The sequence below is a fragment of the Phalaenopsis equestris genome, unplaced genomic scaffold (genome assembly GCF_001263595.1).
Source record: "Phalaenopsis equestris unplaced genomic scaffold, ASM126359v1 Scaffold000202, whole genome shotgun sequence".
Taxonomy (NCBI): domain Eukaryota; kingdom Viridiplantae; phylum Streptophyta; class Magnoliopsida; order Asparagales; family Orchidaceae; genus Phalaenopsis; species Phalaenopsis equestris.
This window is the reverse complement of record NW_018164644.1, coordinates 1,778,931-1,796,070: the sequence shown is the minus strand read 5'-3', so window position 1 is coordinate 1,796,070 and position 17,140 is coordinate 1,778,931. Positions and strand designations below refer to the sequence as shown.

General features: G+C 32.8%; 1 protein-coding gene across 1 annotated transcript in view; it reads left to right on the top strand.

Annotated features, from left to right (window-relative positions):
* The first annotated feature begins 7,395 nt into the window (after positions 1–7,395).
* The window catches only part of LOC110022734, a 25,754-nt gene continuing 16,009 nt past the window's right edge, over positions 7,396–17,140 (top strand). Inside the window, exons 1-3 of the mRNA XM_020721808.1 lie at positions 7,396–7,457; positions 10,216–10,763; positions 10,855–10,983. Coding sequence (XP_020577467.1) covers positions 7,396–7,457; positions 10,216–10,763; positions 10,855–10,983 — 739 coding nt within the window. The remainder of the gene's footprint in view (positions 7,458–10,215; positions 10,764–10,854; positions 10,984–17,140) is intronic.

The following is a 17,140-nucleotide window of genomic DNA, read 5'->3' as shown; positions in this document are numbered from 1 at the left end:
AACGAAAATATGGTTAAAAGACTTGTGAAAAGAGACATCATTTGGAGAATACATTTAAGTTGGACACATTTTGAAGAGATATCAAGACATCTTTTGAAAAATTATAAAAAAAGGAAGTTGAGACTTTTAGAAGAGTTCCTGAAATATTTATTGGAGAAACTTTTGGAGAAGCGGTTTGCACATCTTTGGGGTAAGTTTCAGACACCTTTAGCAAATAAAAATCTACCTTTATTTTTTCTTTTGTTTCTAGTTTTATTTTGAAAGTTAAGAGTGTTGTAAGAAGATAAGAGATTCAAAAGAACTTCATCAAAAGAGTAGAGATTCAAAGGAACTTTAAGAGTTTGGTGGAGGATTTAAGATAAGTTTTTATCTTTTTGTTATTACATTTGATTTTAATTGAGACTTCTTGTTGGTTTGACAATAATTTTCGTTTTTAAAGTGAAGGATGATTTTGTTTTCTTCATGAATTTTGAGTAGTTTTTTGTATCTTTTTCCTTAAAATGATAAGTAATTAAAGTATTGAGTGAAAGTTGTGGAGAGTATTGTTTTTTAATATTAGAAGAAGTTGTGATGATTTAACTTCATGTACTTCTTGATTTGACCCATTGAGATGTTAAAATTTATTGTAAGAACATGTAAAAATCGGGATTGTATTGTCTCAGTCAACAATTGAAAAGAATCACATAAGATTGTATGGGTAAGAATGTAATTCATACGATTGAGTGCAAATAAATAGGGAAATAATCTATGAAGGGTGTAGAGTTAGAGGACTTTAATATAACAGGTTAAAGCTCCCAACTTGATTTATTGTTTTAGGTTTTGATACGAGATATTAGCCCTCATATAGTGGAAATCGAAGGAACTCTAAAGTGAGAGCTGGTGTCTTTCCTGCTTAGCCGGTCTTCAAAACTATTTAAACTTTAAATTAACCAATATTATCTATAACATTTCTATTAAGAGTAAAGAGTAATATTGTTCATATTTGATATAACACAATTTTGCATATTTCTACAACAGAATTCCTATACTTGTTACTGATTCTTATTTTACAAAAACTGAAGTTATCTTTAGAAGTTATTATTTTGTCAAAATATCAAAAATACAAGAAGGAATTGAACTTTAATTACTGTGATAATATTTTTAGTTTAAGTAATTGTCTTTTTAAAATAGAAGTTTGTTACTTAATAGTGCATATTATGAATAATCATTGTGGGTTCGATATTTGGTGTTTAATAAAAAAGTCTTATATTATTTGATAACGATACATATACTTGCGTAGTATCCCAATATATATAAAAATTAAGAAATAGAATTTTTTTCCTTAATGATCATGTTTTTGGCGTTGCAAAGTAGAAAATATAAGTGGATAATATAATTGCATATATTGTTATACTGTTGCATAAGAACAGTCGAAATCAAGTTTTGGGCACCGTTGTCTCGGCTTAAAATTAAGAAAAATAAAAAATTATTATTGCAATTTAGATTTCAATTAAGATTTTTTAGATTTCATAGATTTCAATTAAGATTTCAATTGAAATTGGGATTGAAATTAAATTGTAATTTAATTTAAAACAAAATTTTTATTTTTGGAAAGCCTTATTTAAATTTTAAGAATTTTTATAAGATTATTTTAATGTTGTGTTTTTATATCATGTATCTTATTTTGGTTTTATGTTAGTGTATTTGTAGTTGAGTTTATGAAGGACTAGTGACCTACGATTCTGAATTAAAAATAACTGTTAAAAAATAAAAAATTTTGAAAAATCTAAAAATATTATTGAAATGGCTAATTAAATAATTAAAATATTGAAATTCATCAAGAATTTAGACCATTAAGATATTATATTAACCCTACGGCGGATGAACTTCATTGTAGTATTCAAAAACCTACTGTAGTGACTAATTTAATTGAGCTTAAACCTGTTATTATCCAAATGTTATAAAAAAAATCAGTTTGTGAGAGCACCAACTGAAGATCTAAATTTACATATTGCCAATTTTTTAGAATTGTGTGCTACTTTTAAATACAATGACATGTCAGATGATATCATAAGACTTCGGTTATTTCCTTTCTCACTGAGAGATATAACTAAGATATGATTGCATTCGTAGCACCTGGATCTATCAGAACTTGAGGTGATTTAGCACAAAAATTTCTTGCTAAATATTTGTCACCATAAAAAACTACTAAGCTTAGAAACAATATTATATTTTTTAATCAGTTTAAAGGAGAATCTATTTATAAAGCATGAGAACTATTTAAATAACTCTTAAGAAAGTGTTTACACGATGTTATAACAGATTGATTATTAATTCAAACTTTTATAATAAATTAGTTGGGTCTCTTAGATCTATTATCGATGTCGTTGTTGGTGGTTCATTGATATCAAAATCATTTCATGACATTTATGCTTTAATGAGAACGATTTAAATAACTCTTAAGAAATCATGACGCGTCGTTGTTGGTGGTTCATTGATATCAAAATCATTTCATGACATTTATGCTTTAATGAGAACGATTTAAATAACTCTTAAGAAATCATGACGCTTATGCTTTAATGAGAACGATTTAAATAACTCTTAAGAAAGTGTCCACACGATGATATATCAGATTGTTTAATAATTTAAACTTTTTATAATAAATTAGCTGAGTCTCTTAGAACTATTATCGATGCTGTTGTTGGTGGTTCATTTGTTGGCGGTTCCCTGTTGTCATAATCATTTCATGACGCTTATGTTTTAATTGAAAAAATGCTTATCAATAATTTTTAATGACTTTCTGAGAAGATAAATCTTAAAAAAATAACCAATATTCATGAATCTGAAGCATTTATTATGTTAGCAAATCAAGTTGTTGCAATTTTAAGGAAGTTAGACCAATTTGGAATAAATTTTTTTCAATCAATTTCTATGATTGAAGATAATTTATCAAGCCAAATAGTAGATTCTCAAGTATCATTAACAATAAACAGAATAATTCATATTCAAACTATTATAACCCAGGTTGAAAGAACCATCTTAACTTTAACTGGAATAATACTTCAGGTGGTAATAATCAACAATGGGGTATCAATCAAGTAAACCCATTGAGAAGTTAGAACAAGCAAGAAAATAATAATAATAGATATACTTATCCTGCAGGTTTCAACAGTAATCCATAATTTAAGAAGAAAAAATTATCTATAGAAGAAATGGTGTTATACATGGGAAATCAATTACAAAATCAAGGAGCTACAATTAAAAATATCGAGAATTAACTTGGATAAATAACAAATTCATTAAAAAATAGATCTCAAAGAACACTTCCTAGTAATACTGAAGTAAATCCGAAAGACCAGAATAAAGAACAAGCAGAAGCCGTTCAATTTAGAAGCGGAAGAGAGTTGGAAGGTAGGGTTAAAAAAAAGTTGAAGTAGAGAGAGAAGAAATTGAAGAATCAAAAGAGGACGTTCTAAAAGATTCTGAAAGACATATTTCTCTGCTGAAAATTAATTTTGAAAAACTACCACATACATTTCCTCAGAGACTTCGTTAACTGAAGTTGGATAGACAATTTTCAAAATTTATGAAAATTTTTAAGAAACTTACAATTAATATTTCATTTGCTGAAGTCTTAGCATAAATATCAATGTATGTGAAGTTTATGAAATATATTTTTAATAGAAAAAAAAAATTTGAAGATAATGAGATTGTTGCACTTAGTGAGGAGTGCAATGTTATAATTCAGAAAAAAAATTCCTAAAAAGCTTAAAGATCCTGGTAGTTTTACAATTCCATGTGCAATATGAGTCAGATTTTATGCGAAATTTTTATGTGATTTAGGTGCAAGCATTAGTCTTATGTCATTATCAATATTTAAAAGATTGAGATTAGAAGAAATAACCTCTATTACTGTAACTCTGCAGTTAGCAGATCATTCAATAACGTACCCTAAAGGAGTTATAGAAGATGTCCTAGTGAAAGTGGATCAATTTATCTTTCTTGTTGGTTTTATTGTGTTAGATATAAAGGGAGATAAATAAATATCTATTATTTTGGGGAGACATTTTCTAGCCACATGAAGAACACTGATAGATGTGCAGAAAGGGGAATTAACTATGCGCGCAATGATCAAACAATTACTTTTAACATTTCAAGATCAATGAAGTATCCTGCAAAAGGTAAATATAATGAATGTTATAAGATATCTGAGTGAATGTCATTTTAGAACAAATTATGAAGAAAAATTTGAAATCAAAGATTTGAAATACGAGCGAGAAGAGGAATCTAATCAACTTGAAAATTTTTATAAGGAAAATTCAAATTATATTTGAGAAAATTTTGAAATTCTGGACACAACAAAAAAGATAAATCATTTTGTGCATCGATTAAAAAATCTCCAGAACTTGAGTTGAAATATCTTCTTTATCATTTAAAATGTCTTTTTAGGTGTTTTCTCTACTTTACCAGTTATAATTTCCTCAAAATTAACGTGAAAGAAGAAGAAAAATTGATGAAATATTTGAAAAATTTTAAGAAAGTCTTTGGATGGACAATAGCTGATATTAAAAGAATCAGTTCTTCAGTTTGTATGCATAGAATTCACATTGAAGAGAACTGCAAACCCAGGGCTAATTTTCAAAGAAGATTAAATATTATTATGAAAGAAGTTGTAAAGAAAGAAATTATAAAGTGGTTGGATGCTGGAATTATCTACCCTATTTCAAATAGTGCATGAGTTAGTTCAAATCACTGTGTGTTTCTAAGAAAAAAGAGTGACTGTGACTGTGACTATAAATGAACATAATAAGTTAATACCAACAAGACAAATCACAGGGTGACAAATATGTATGGATTGTAGAAAATTAAATCTTGCTACAAGAAAAGATCATTCTGCCATCACCCTTTATAGATCAGATGCTGGATAGACTAGCTGGGCATAAATACTTTTGTTTTTTGGATAGATATATTGGTTATTACCTAATTCAAATAACTCCTAAAGATCAAGAGAAAACAACGTTTACCAGTTCATATGGTACATTTGCTTTTAGAAGAATGTCATTTGGTTTATTTAATGCCCCTGCTACATTTCAAAGATGCATGATAACTATTTTATGTGATTTAATTGAAAAAAATGATTGAAGTCTTTATGGATGATTTTTCAGTGTTTGGAACTTCATTTGACTCATGTTTAGAACATTTATCAAATGTTCTTCAGTGCTGTGAAGAACAAATTTAGTCCTTAATTGGGAAAAATGTCAATTTATAGTGACAGAAGAAATTGTATTAGGACATCAAATATCAGAAAATGGTATGAAAATAGATCCTGCTAAAATTCAAGTGAACGCTAATTTTTTTTATTCAACCAATGTAAGTGAAATTATGAATTTTTTAGGACATGCTGCATTCTACAAACGATATATTAAAGATTTTTCAAAATTGCTAAGTCTTTATGTCATTTACTGAAGAAAGATTTACTGAAGAAAGATGTAATTTTCAATTTTGATGATGAGTGTCTAAAAGCTTTTGAATTATTAAAAGAAAAATTAGTTACTGCACTAATTATAGTTTCACCAGATTGGTGAAAATCTTTTGAACTAATATGTGATGCTAGTGATTATGCTAATGGAACTGTTTCAGGACAAAAATATGATAAAATGTTCAAAGTAATTTAATAGAATTCAAGTTAGTTTGTTGAAGTGGAGGAATGCATCGGGCCTATTGTGTGATAGAAAAGTGTCGCATAGACTGAAAGGAAAATTTAATGAGATGGTGGTGAGACCTGCAATGCTTTATGATGCAGAAAGTTGGCCTTTAAAAGACAAGTATAAAACAAAATTAATTGTTGCTGAGATGAGAATGCTTAGGTGGATGAAGGTGGATGAGTGGTTTGGAGTGGTTTGACACTTAGAGACCAAATGCGAAATGAATATATTTGTGATAGGGTTGGTGTAGCTCCATTGGCGGACAAAATTAGAGAGAGTCGTCTCATATGGTTTGGTCACATTAAACTATGACCATCTGATGATCTGGTTAAGAGAGTGGATGTTTTAGATTCAATTTATGTTAGGAAAGTCGGAAGTAGGCCTAAAAAGACTCGGGCGTATTGTATAAAAAATGATCTTAACCTATTATAATTAAATGAAAATATGACACTCAATAGGTCACAATGGAGAAAAAAGATTCGTGTAGGCAACCCCACCTAGTGGGATAAAAGCTTGTTGTTATTGTTTTTCATAATGATTGATTTTGCTTTATGAATGCTAGTTGTAAAATAATCCTCGACCAGCTTAGAAACATATGGCATGAAGCAATGGCAGATGCACGTTTTCATCCATTGTGAAATATCTGCAGCTTTATCCTTTACCCACTTTTTGTTGATATATAAGTCATGCAATTATCTTAAAGGTGATCTATGGAACGATAGATTTTTTACTCAATGATGGATAAGATGGTTTAGCTCTCAAAAACTCATGTGGGCTTGTTTAGAATCGTCAAAATTTCTCATTTTTGTGTTGAAAGATAATAGGATACCAAATGGGAATATTCCCAAAATTTCTTAGAAGAATTTAGAGATTACCAACGATTTGATGGGCAATTACCATCTTTAATAATTTTGTAGAGACCAAGGAAATTTTCAACTTAGGAAAGTTTCAATTTTTTTTCCCCTTTCTTTCACTTTATTCTAAGGCCAGTTTAGGCTTATTGATTATTTACACTTAAAACGGTTTTTATTTCAGCAATCAACTTTTTCTTCCCCCTCTGAGGATACATTGGGTTGATCCACTCAAATTAATTGCGTTAAGATACTATCACAAGGTGTAATCAAATATTAAGTATTACTAGGAAAGTTGTGCAACCTCATGTCCTGCACGGTTCATGTTGCACTCGAGCATCAACTCCCATGGTTGATTAGATGCACTCAAGGAAAATTGGATTCAATATTGTTTAGTTTGAGCATTTTCTAAAAATATAAGAATATATGGAGTAATTCAAAAGTCTCTACATTGGACCAAAGTAATTTTCCATCCAATGGATCTTTGGTTTTTCCTCTACATCAGAAAGTTGAAGGAGTTCATGGTTTCTTTGCAAGAGAAGCAGAAACTTTTGATTAATGCTTCTTCTGAACAGTATTCAAGTACATCACTGATTGCCTAGGCTAAGAATAGCATTATTTGATAGAGTTTTCTTTAAAAAAAGTGATCTGGATTGGATATAATTTCCCTGTTCCCATGCTATCTTTTTGAATTGAATGGGTTGTGATTTGATGATTTGTCTTCAATGCTGAGCTTGTCAAGGCAACTGCATTTGAAGCTCCAATTTAAACCCTTTACTTGAAATTTGAGTTATAATGAGTTTATATAGAATCATGTTGATCATGCTTCTCTCTCTTATCGAGCATTACTTTCCCAGGGAATGCATACTGATGAAAGGGACAATAAGGAAACTGATACTGCACTCACGGAGGAGGCTAAGAGGTGGGTATAATTCAAAATTTTTTGGGTCTAAGTTGCTGCTTGTCATATAACTTGTTCGCATATGAGAATATTACATTATTCTGCATCTCTATTTTTAGATTATATTTATCTTTGCATGGATCTCGACAATGCTCTTTTCTTATTGATTATGCACATGGTTGGTTGCATTTACATTCTACTGCGGAACAAGGAATTTTAATGTTTCCTTGACATAATTTATGGTCTTCAACAAGGCTTAGCTTGGTTTGACACTTTTAATCTCATCAACTTTGGCGCAGCTTTTGGATTTTATGTTCCGTTTCGTCTATTTTTGGGAGTTGTGATTAAACTTAGAGATTTGATTTAAACTCAACATTTTCGGATTTATCTCTACCATGATTCTCAATTAGTGATCAAAACTTGAAATCCTATCATAATTCCTTTGTTTAGGTTCTTGATATTCTTTTGTGAGCATTTAGCTTACTCTCGTTCATATTATGGTCATATCCCAGCTCTTTCTCAATTGTCTGAATAATTTAAGAAGTTAAAAAAATTTACTAAACCAATACTATAACATTGAGTGCTGCCCTAAAAATTTTATTCACAAATTGATACCGGAGGACGCCCAAACCACCATGAAAAAGCACAATTATTATTATTGGATTTAAAAGGCACAAACGAGACCGTTGCGAACATGAAATAAACTACAACACATGTAAACAATAAACGACAATAATGAAGGCAGAAATAAGAAAAAGGAAATAAAACAAGACAAAAGCAACCCTCTCTAGATGGACACAAGTCTGGAGTACGTGAGCCTCGGTCATGTTGGCAGTGGTGTGGTTGCGGCTGTAGAGGTGAAAAACCGACAGCTGGAAGTCAGGGCAACAGGTAAGTGGTCGTCGATAGTCTGGACAACAGCCAAAAAGTGGGTGGCGTGGTTTGGACAGCAACCGGAATGCTGGGCAACAACTTGAAGAGGGATGGCGGCTGGACTGCAATGGAAGTGGGATGGCGGGATCTGGATGGTAGCTAGAATGATGATGGTCGGAATGTTGGTTAGCAGCCTGAAGGCGGATGGTGCGATCTGGACAACAGCAGAAAAGATGGTAGCGACTGCTAGAAGCGGGACCAGAGGGGGTTGCGGTAGGATAAATGTCTCATCAGGGTCGACCTACAGCTGGAGCACTAGCCGGACCCTTGGAGATTGTCACCACCTTGGACGAGTTACAGCCGGAGCACTTTCTTGTCTTCGAGTACAACCCCTAGAGGGGAAAAACGCTTCAAAAGCAGCACTCAGAAATCTGTACTCGTAAAAATGCTCTCTAAAACACTCGACAGCTATATATATAATGAGAATTTTTAAATAGAATAGGTAATGCTTAGGAAAGGAAAGAAAAGAAATAGAAAAGATAGACATAGAATAAGTAGGAAATAAAGTAGGAGAATCATTGAAAAGGAATGGAAGAGGGAGGGAAACGAAAATGGAAGGGGGAGAAGTGTTGGGCCGCGGAACTGTAGCAGCTACAGTACCGCATGCAAAAAACGAAGGGGGAGAAGAGTTGGGTCGCGGCACTGTAGCGGCTAAAACACCCGGGTTGCGGCCCTGCACCGTGTTCGCAGCACTGTAGCGTCTACAACACCGTGTTTGCTGCACTGTAGTAGCTATAGTGTCGCGACCCGGGGATGCTTATCACAAATCTTCTTCTAAACACTTGGAAATTCATCACAAACAATCGCATCTATTTCTTTACTATATTGTCTTGTACAAATTGGCATCCATGCTGATTATTTGATTATTTTTAGTAAATCAATGGGTTATTGTAACGGTTGTCCCTTTATTTTGAGTCAATGTTAGTTTTGTTATTTTTCTCATGAGTTATTTACTTTTTAGGCTATATATTTATGGTTCAATAATCTGCATGATTTCATATATTAACTTCGAAATATATCACAAATTTAATATTGACTATCATATTATTTAATAGTTTTTTTTGAAATTTTTTAACAATAAAAATCAGCCAAAATAAATACTAAATTGCAATCAAAATTGCTAAAGTCAAAATTTTTGCAGCAAAGTTAAATTGAAAAATCTGAGTGTTAGTTGCCTAATTCTGTGTTTGAACAACTCAAATAATCTCTTTTAATTGAGAACGATACTCGATTAAATAATAAAAATTATCAAAGAAGAAAGATCCAACACTTTTACCCCTACGCGCTGCTTAACATTTAATTTCGGTACATGTATATTCTATGGTGAAATTCTTTTGGAATGCTATGATACTTCACTTTGGAAAAAATCAGAAGCCCATTGTTTAGTGGTTTACTTATATGAAAAATTAAAATTTACATACCCCATAAAAACAAGAGGTCAATTCACTTTAATTGTCATGGGAGAGTTGCATTTTCATTTTTAATAGATTTATGCACATATCATTGAAAACTTCCTTATTCATAAAAACAAATATCTTGGCTCATGAAACAAACTATCAAATCTTTATCTTTGTGCATTTTATGAAAAAAGCAATGAAAAATTAATGAAATAAAAAAATATGGGTTGGGATTTTATTGTGCTCTTAGAGGCATGGATGGTATTATTATAAATGGAATTGTTGGGTGTTCTTTTTGTAAATAGACTAGATTCGGATGTTTTGTAAAAAATTTACTTCTATTTTTTTTATTATAGATAAATCTTCACCTGTCACTTGTGGTAGTTATAACCATATGGTGCATACATTTGGATGTTCTAATGACAACTTGACTCGCATCATCTCTTCAGTGAAAGGCACATTGAGTCCAAGGGCAATAACTTTGATGTGGAGAACAGCACGGAAGAACCTTGTATGTCATCATGTAACAACGCTGCAGCTATTGATGGTTCTTTTACTCGAGAAAATGATAGTGGTGCTAATTCTTCTGTCCCAGAATTAAATCCGCCACTTGTATCTGAGCATCCTGTTGTGAATGAAAAATTTGATGGCTACACCGATCAACAAAATTTGAATTACATTGAACTGGTTAAACAGTGCCATGAAGTCCAGCTGAGGAAAGACAAGATTTCGGAACAGCTTAGGCAAGCAAATTACTGGAACTTGCAAACTCAGGTCCAATCTCTGACTACTCAGCAGCAGCACGTCTCTCTCACCGGTGGTTCTGAACTTGTCCGAAATACCTCGTGTCCTTGGTGCACATGTCAATGTCCCATGGCCGGCGCACAGTGGTGCACGTGTCAATGTCCCATGGCCAGCGCACAGTCAGTGGGATGTGCTTTTTGTCCGCAACAAATCTTGCACTGTTCTGGGTCTCAAGTTCAGCAAAAAGCTGGAGGTTTTCCCCTCTCTCTCTCTCTCTCTCTCTCTCTCTGTGTCTCTCTCTGTTTGCTTCACTAATCATGGCAAATGTTCAATGTTGTCCTCAGTTCCCGTCAACTCTATGAATTATTTAGTTCGAGGAGACAACAGAGCAGTTGAATCAGGGGCCATGCCTGCGGGATTGGGTAGAGATTCTGTCAAAGCAGACTTGTCAAGGGATTTTAATCTTCAGGAAGGTAATTATATCATTTATAATTCAACTTTTGAAGTGCCCTCACTAGGATTTCTGATTGCTAATGATTTTTTTTTAAGTGATGTTGATACCAGAACTCGTTAAGATGTAGTGGAACATAAAAAAAAAAAAATTATCAATATAGAAATAGTTTTACAACTAGACCTAGGCATTAGGCGTGCGGTTCGACTGGCTCGCCATAAGCCCGTTTAGAATATGGGCGAACTTAGCTATGAAAAAAATTAAATTTTGTGGGCTTGGCCCGGTTCGTGCCCTCTTTGACTTAGTCAAAGCCCGAACGAGCTTGACCCATTAAATTTTGATTTTTATTTTGATAGCAACCAAATCTTTTATATGGCATGAAAATTATCACTTTCAAATTTTTAAAAGTTCAAATAAAACTTTTATGAATATATATGATGACAAATATGTAAAGATTAAAGTCTGTGTTAGATATATAATTAAACAGAAATTGATGAGTAGTATTTATGTAAATCTTTTTTTTTTGCAGTATTTTACTCAATTTCTTTGTATTTACATATCGAGATGTTCTCAATTTAAAATATTATGTATTTCATGTTTATACATTTGCTATTAATCATTTAAACGTATGAGAAAAATTTGTACATATAAAATCAATATAAAACACTTGTCGCAAATCCTTTCATGTTTCAAACGTTCATATTATATACGTGCTTGAATATTTTAAATAAACAATATGATTCAAGAGAAAATGTTAAATTTATTATTTTTTTATTTTTTGGTATAAAAAAATCACTTTTTTTTAAAACCTGTGACGGCCCGAGGGCTGGCTTGACCCATTAAGTGGGCGGGCCTTACTATGAAATTATAAATAGAATTCGGGCATAAGACCGACCCGACTCGCTTTGACTAGTCAAAGTCTGAGTAAGCATGACTCATGCCAAACTCGAGCCGCCCATTGCACTGGTCTAGTTACAACATGACTCAAACGGAAAGGAAATACAATAGTAGATTAATCTCCAGTTAAGGTGGAGATCCGAAGGCCGTGGTGGCAGTGGATGGTAGGGAAAGGTGGGGGAAGGTTGGGTGGCTGGTTGGGTGGCTGGTTGGGTGGATTGGGAGGTGTTTAGTTGGTTATGGGTAAGTTGGTCAGCAAGGTTGTGAAGGGAGTAGAGGTGGCAGCAGGGTAGTGGAGAGATATGGGAGTGGTTGGCGGCTAGGGGGAGAGGTAGGAGAAGGGTTGAGGAGAAGAAGTGGAGGAGATTGGAAGGATACAACACTACCTCGGAGCACGGAGCAGGATACAACCAAAGCCACTACTATCGTTAGATACAACCCTAACAAGAGGGAAAGGGACTCCACACAGGAGGTTTGAAGATAGGACAACCAGAATTGACTCTTACACATAGAAAATAACAATTTATAAACTCCCACCTGAGAAAAATTAGAAAGAAAAAAGCCCACGCAAAAGTAAGGCAGAAGAAACCAGAAAGCGCTTTCTAAGTGCGGTAGCCTCTCGATGCTTATTCCTCTCGATGCTTATTCCCGGATCGCGATAGGTTGTGATACCACCTTTGCTTCGTGCCTCCTTCTTCCCTCGCTTCCGCTCCGCTCTCCCCCCCGCCCCCCCCACGTGACGCTTTGCAGGGTTTTTGATCCCCATGGGTTCGAGGCATCCGGCCTCGGGGTGCTTTCAGCGCCCACACCCAGGCGCTATTTATCGCCCACGTCAGATGTATTGGGACCTTGCTTTGTTTTTTCTCTTCCTTTGCTGTTAGTTTAGACAACATACATGTGATTTGGTGATTCCATGTATTTTTTTTATTCTCTCTTTCTGACCATGTTTGTGAAAATTTGATAAGAAGCATGGTTTTTTTCTTTGCTGAACTGATGGTTACCCTGTATATCATTCAAAGTAGCGTACCCAAATCATTAACCATCTTCACTTTCTAATTCCAAACACATTTCTTTTGGATCTTTTTCTTTGAGTACTCATTTGAATAATGTCCTATTATGTCTGCCGCCTGATGATTAAACATCAGAAACAGTAATTTGACTCTTGATGGCTTGTGTTTTGATTGAAGTTTTTTGTAAAGCAGTTTTTACAGGCTAAACCTGAATGGTATGTGTGTCAGTTAGTTGATTTCTTTCAACGTTGTTTTTGTCCTTGAATACACAGAATGGATATCCAAATCTTAGACGTCATATATTTGCTGCATCCTTGTGATGTTAAATTCACTCCCATTTTGTTGTCATATAGTTGGAGAGAAAGATGGTAAAACATGGGATTATGTTAACCTTTCATAGTTTTATCGTTACTTATGCTAATTGTCCTCTTTATGCTTCTTGAACTATTGTTGGATGATCTATAAATATGGCTTTCTCCATTGTCCACTATCCTGTGAGCAGTTTTATTCTCGTATTTTTTAGCTGCCAAGTTGGATTTAAAGTTTGTTACACATTCTGACGTGAGTGGGAAGAGTCTTCTTGATAGTGCAATATATTTTTTAATTGTGTAAGTGCTAGGGCGTCCCCTGAAAGCGACGCGCTGTATAGCCTAAATACAGTGAAAATTGTGCAAGGGCTGCTACACCGAAGCTCGGGTGTAGTGTCAAATAAACAAGGGTTCCCACATTACGGACGACACATTACGGACGAATGCAACGGACGAATGCAGGTAAAGAAGTTAGTCTATGAAACTAATGAAACTAATATTAGGATAAAATTTTGGAATATAGGTACTCTTAATGATAAATTAATGAAATTAGTTGATATTATGATTCATAGTAAAATTAATATCTTATGTATTCAAGAAACTAAATGATTTGGAGAAAAGGCTAAGGAGATTGATAATTTAGGTTTTAAACTTTGATATTCTGTAAGAGTCGCACTAGAAATGGTGTGGGTGTAATTATAGATAAGAGTTTGAAAGATAATGTTGTAAAAATTAATAGAGTTGGAGATAGAATTATAGCCCTTAAGATTATCATTGATAATTAGATTTTTAATATTATAAGTGTTTATGCTCCTCAAGTAGGTTCAGATACAGGGTCTAAAGATAAATTTTGGAATGACTTAGAAGAGTTAATACAAATGATACCTCTTGAAGAAAAAATTTTTATTGGAAGAGATTTAATTAGACATGTAGGTAAAGTTGTAGAAGACTTCAGAAATACTCATTATGGCTACGGTTTTGGAATAACTAATGAAGAAGGTATAATTATTTTAGATTCTGCTTTAGCGTATGATTTTATTATTACTAATACTTTATTCAATAAAAGAGATGAGCATTTTATTACTTATAAGAGTGGATCTAGTAAAACACAAATTGATTATTTTCTTATGAGAAGAAGAGATCGTAAATATTGTAAGGTCATTCCAAGTGAGAATTTAGGTACCCAACATCGTTTATTAGTTCTAGATTTTAAGATGAAGAGTTATAAAATAAATAATATTAAGACTCATCATCGTAGAATTAGATGAAGGAACCTAAAAGACAAATAAAATTATTTTTATGAGTAAAATTCAAGGTTTTAAAAATTTGAGATGTTCATGAAGAAGCAAATGTTATGTGGGATAAAGTGACAAACACTATTAAATAAGTAGCAAAAGATGTATTTGGAGAATTAAAAAAAAAGTTTTTATAAATAAAAATAGTTGGTGATGGAATAATAATGTGCAAGAAAAAATAAAATATAAGAAGTTCTGTTATAAAAATTGGTTTAAATGTAAAAACTTAGATAATTGGAAAAAATATCAAACGGCTAGTAGGGAGTCTAAGAGAACAATCTGATTAGACTCCCTGCTAAAAATTATGTTTTTAATGATCCTTATAATAGATTAGATACTAAGGATGGTGAAAAATACATTTATGTAAAAACTAGCCAAACAAAAAGAAAAGAAAGTTAAATATTTAGCACAAATGCAAAAAAGATAAAAATCAAAAAGTATTTTTCTTAAAGGAGGATATTTAATATAGGTGGGTGAGCTATTTTGATAAATTTTTCAATAAATTTTCTAAACATAAGATCGGTCTTAGTGATCTTAATATAGTTAATAATAATTCAATGTTTTATTTTACCGTCGCACTACTAAAAAAGAAAACTAATGATAAAAAATCAATAGTAATTGATGATATCCAAATTGAAGTGTGGAAATATTTAGGAGATTTTGGAGTTTCTTGGCTTACTAAACTTTTTAATATTATTTTAAAAACTAAAATGATGCCTGAGGAGTGGAGGAAGAGTATTTTGGTCCTATTTTTAAGAATAAAGGGGATGCACAAGATTGTTTTTAAATTATAGAGGAATTAAGTTGATGTGTCATACTTTAAAGTTATGGGAGAGGGTAATTGAACATAGGTTGAGACACATTACAAAGATTTCTCATAATCAATTTGGATTTATGCCAGACAGGTCTATCATGGAAGCTATACATTTATTGCGAGGTTTGATGGAGAAGTTCAGAGATAATAAGGAGAATCTACATTTGATTTTTATTGATTTAGAAAAAGCTTACGATAAAGTTCCAAGAGATCCTTTATAGAGTTCTTGAGAAGAAAGGTGTTGATATGACTTATATTCAAGTCATTAAAGATATGTATACTAGAGTTGTTACTTGTGTTCAAACTGAAGGAGGATTGACCAAATATTTTCCTATTTCTGTTGGATTACATTAGGGATCGGCTTTAAGCCCAAATCTTTTTTCTTTAGTTATGGATGGTCTTACTGGACATCTACAGGACGATGTACCTTGGTGTATGTTTTTTGCTGATGATATCCTTTTCATGGATAAAATGAGAGAAAAAGCCCCGGAAAAACTTGAATTATGGAGGTTTACATTGGAGTCTAAAGACCTTCATTTAAGTAGAACTAAAACTGAATACATGAAATGTAATTTTAGTAGTAGTAGCTCTAGTGATAGAAGTGTGACTTTGGGTGATCAAATTATTAAAAGGTGTTAACGATTTAGATATCTTGGGTCCGTTGTTGAAAGCGATGGGGATGTTAATAGTAGAATTCAAGTTGGTTGGTTGAAGTGGAGGAATGCTTCGGGTCTTTTGTGTGATAGAAAAGTACCGCTTAGACTGAAAGGAAAATTTTATAAGACGGTGGTGAGATCTGCGATACTCTATGACATCGAATGTTGGTCTTTAAAAGAGAAGCATAATAATAAGTTAAGTGTTGCCGAGATGAGAATGATTAGGTGGATGAGTGGCTTTACACGTAGAGACAAAATGCGAAATGAATATATCTGTGATAGGGTTGGTGTAGCTCCTGTGACAGACAAAATTAGAGAAAGTCGTCTTAGATGGGTCGTCTTTGATGGTTTGGTCACATTAAGCGTCGACCATCTGATGATCCGATTAGGAGGAAGGATGTTTTAGATTCAAGTTGTGTTAAGAAAGGCAGAGGTAGACCTAGGAAGACTTGGGCTTATTGTATAAAAAATGATCTTAATTTACTGAAACTAAATGAAAAAATGACACTAAATAGGACAATGGAGAAAAAGGATTCATGTAGCCGACCCCACGTAGTGGGATTAAGGCTTTGTTGTTGTTGTTGTTAATTTTGTTTTATTCAGTAAATATTGGAGGCAATGTGCAGACAGATATAATATATAATCAGAGACATAAGACGATCCCCACAAATTCTTGATCTAGAAATGCATCTCCTCTACACAAATGCTAGTTTAATGCATATTGATAATATTATTTAATTTACTCATGGGTGCGGGTGATGATTATTCCTCATTTTATAAAGGTGTTCACACTGTCTTTGAGAAATCATTGACACTATTTGAATTGACGTTGGAGTTGAATCTTCTGAGCACTTGAAAGATACGACTTCAGAGGAGAATTTCCATTAATTTGCTAATAACATAGCCCTTTTACTTTAATTCTTTCTTTCTGAGCCTAAGCAGATTTCAAAATTTCAGATCATGTGATTAAAATATTTTTTATTTCCCAAAGATATTTCTGAGCCCGTTAATGGTCGACCAAATGGTTCAAGATGACTTAACTTTTTGCAGAGTATAATATCAGAAGGATTTTCTTAAGAGAGCCTTCGAGTTTTATTAATTAGGGGAAAATTCAGACACCAATTTTTGATTATATGTCCACCTCAAGCTTCTTCCCAGGGAGATTTTTTTTCTTCCTTTTTTTTATTGATTTTTTTTTT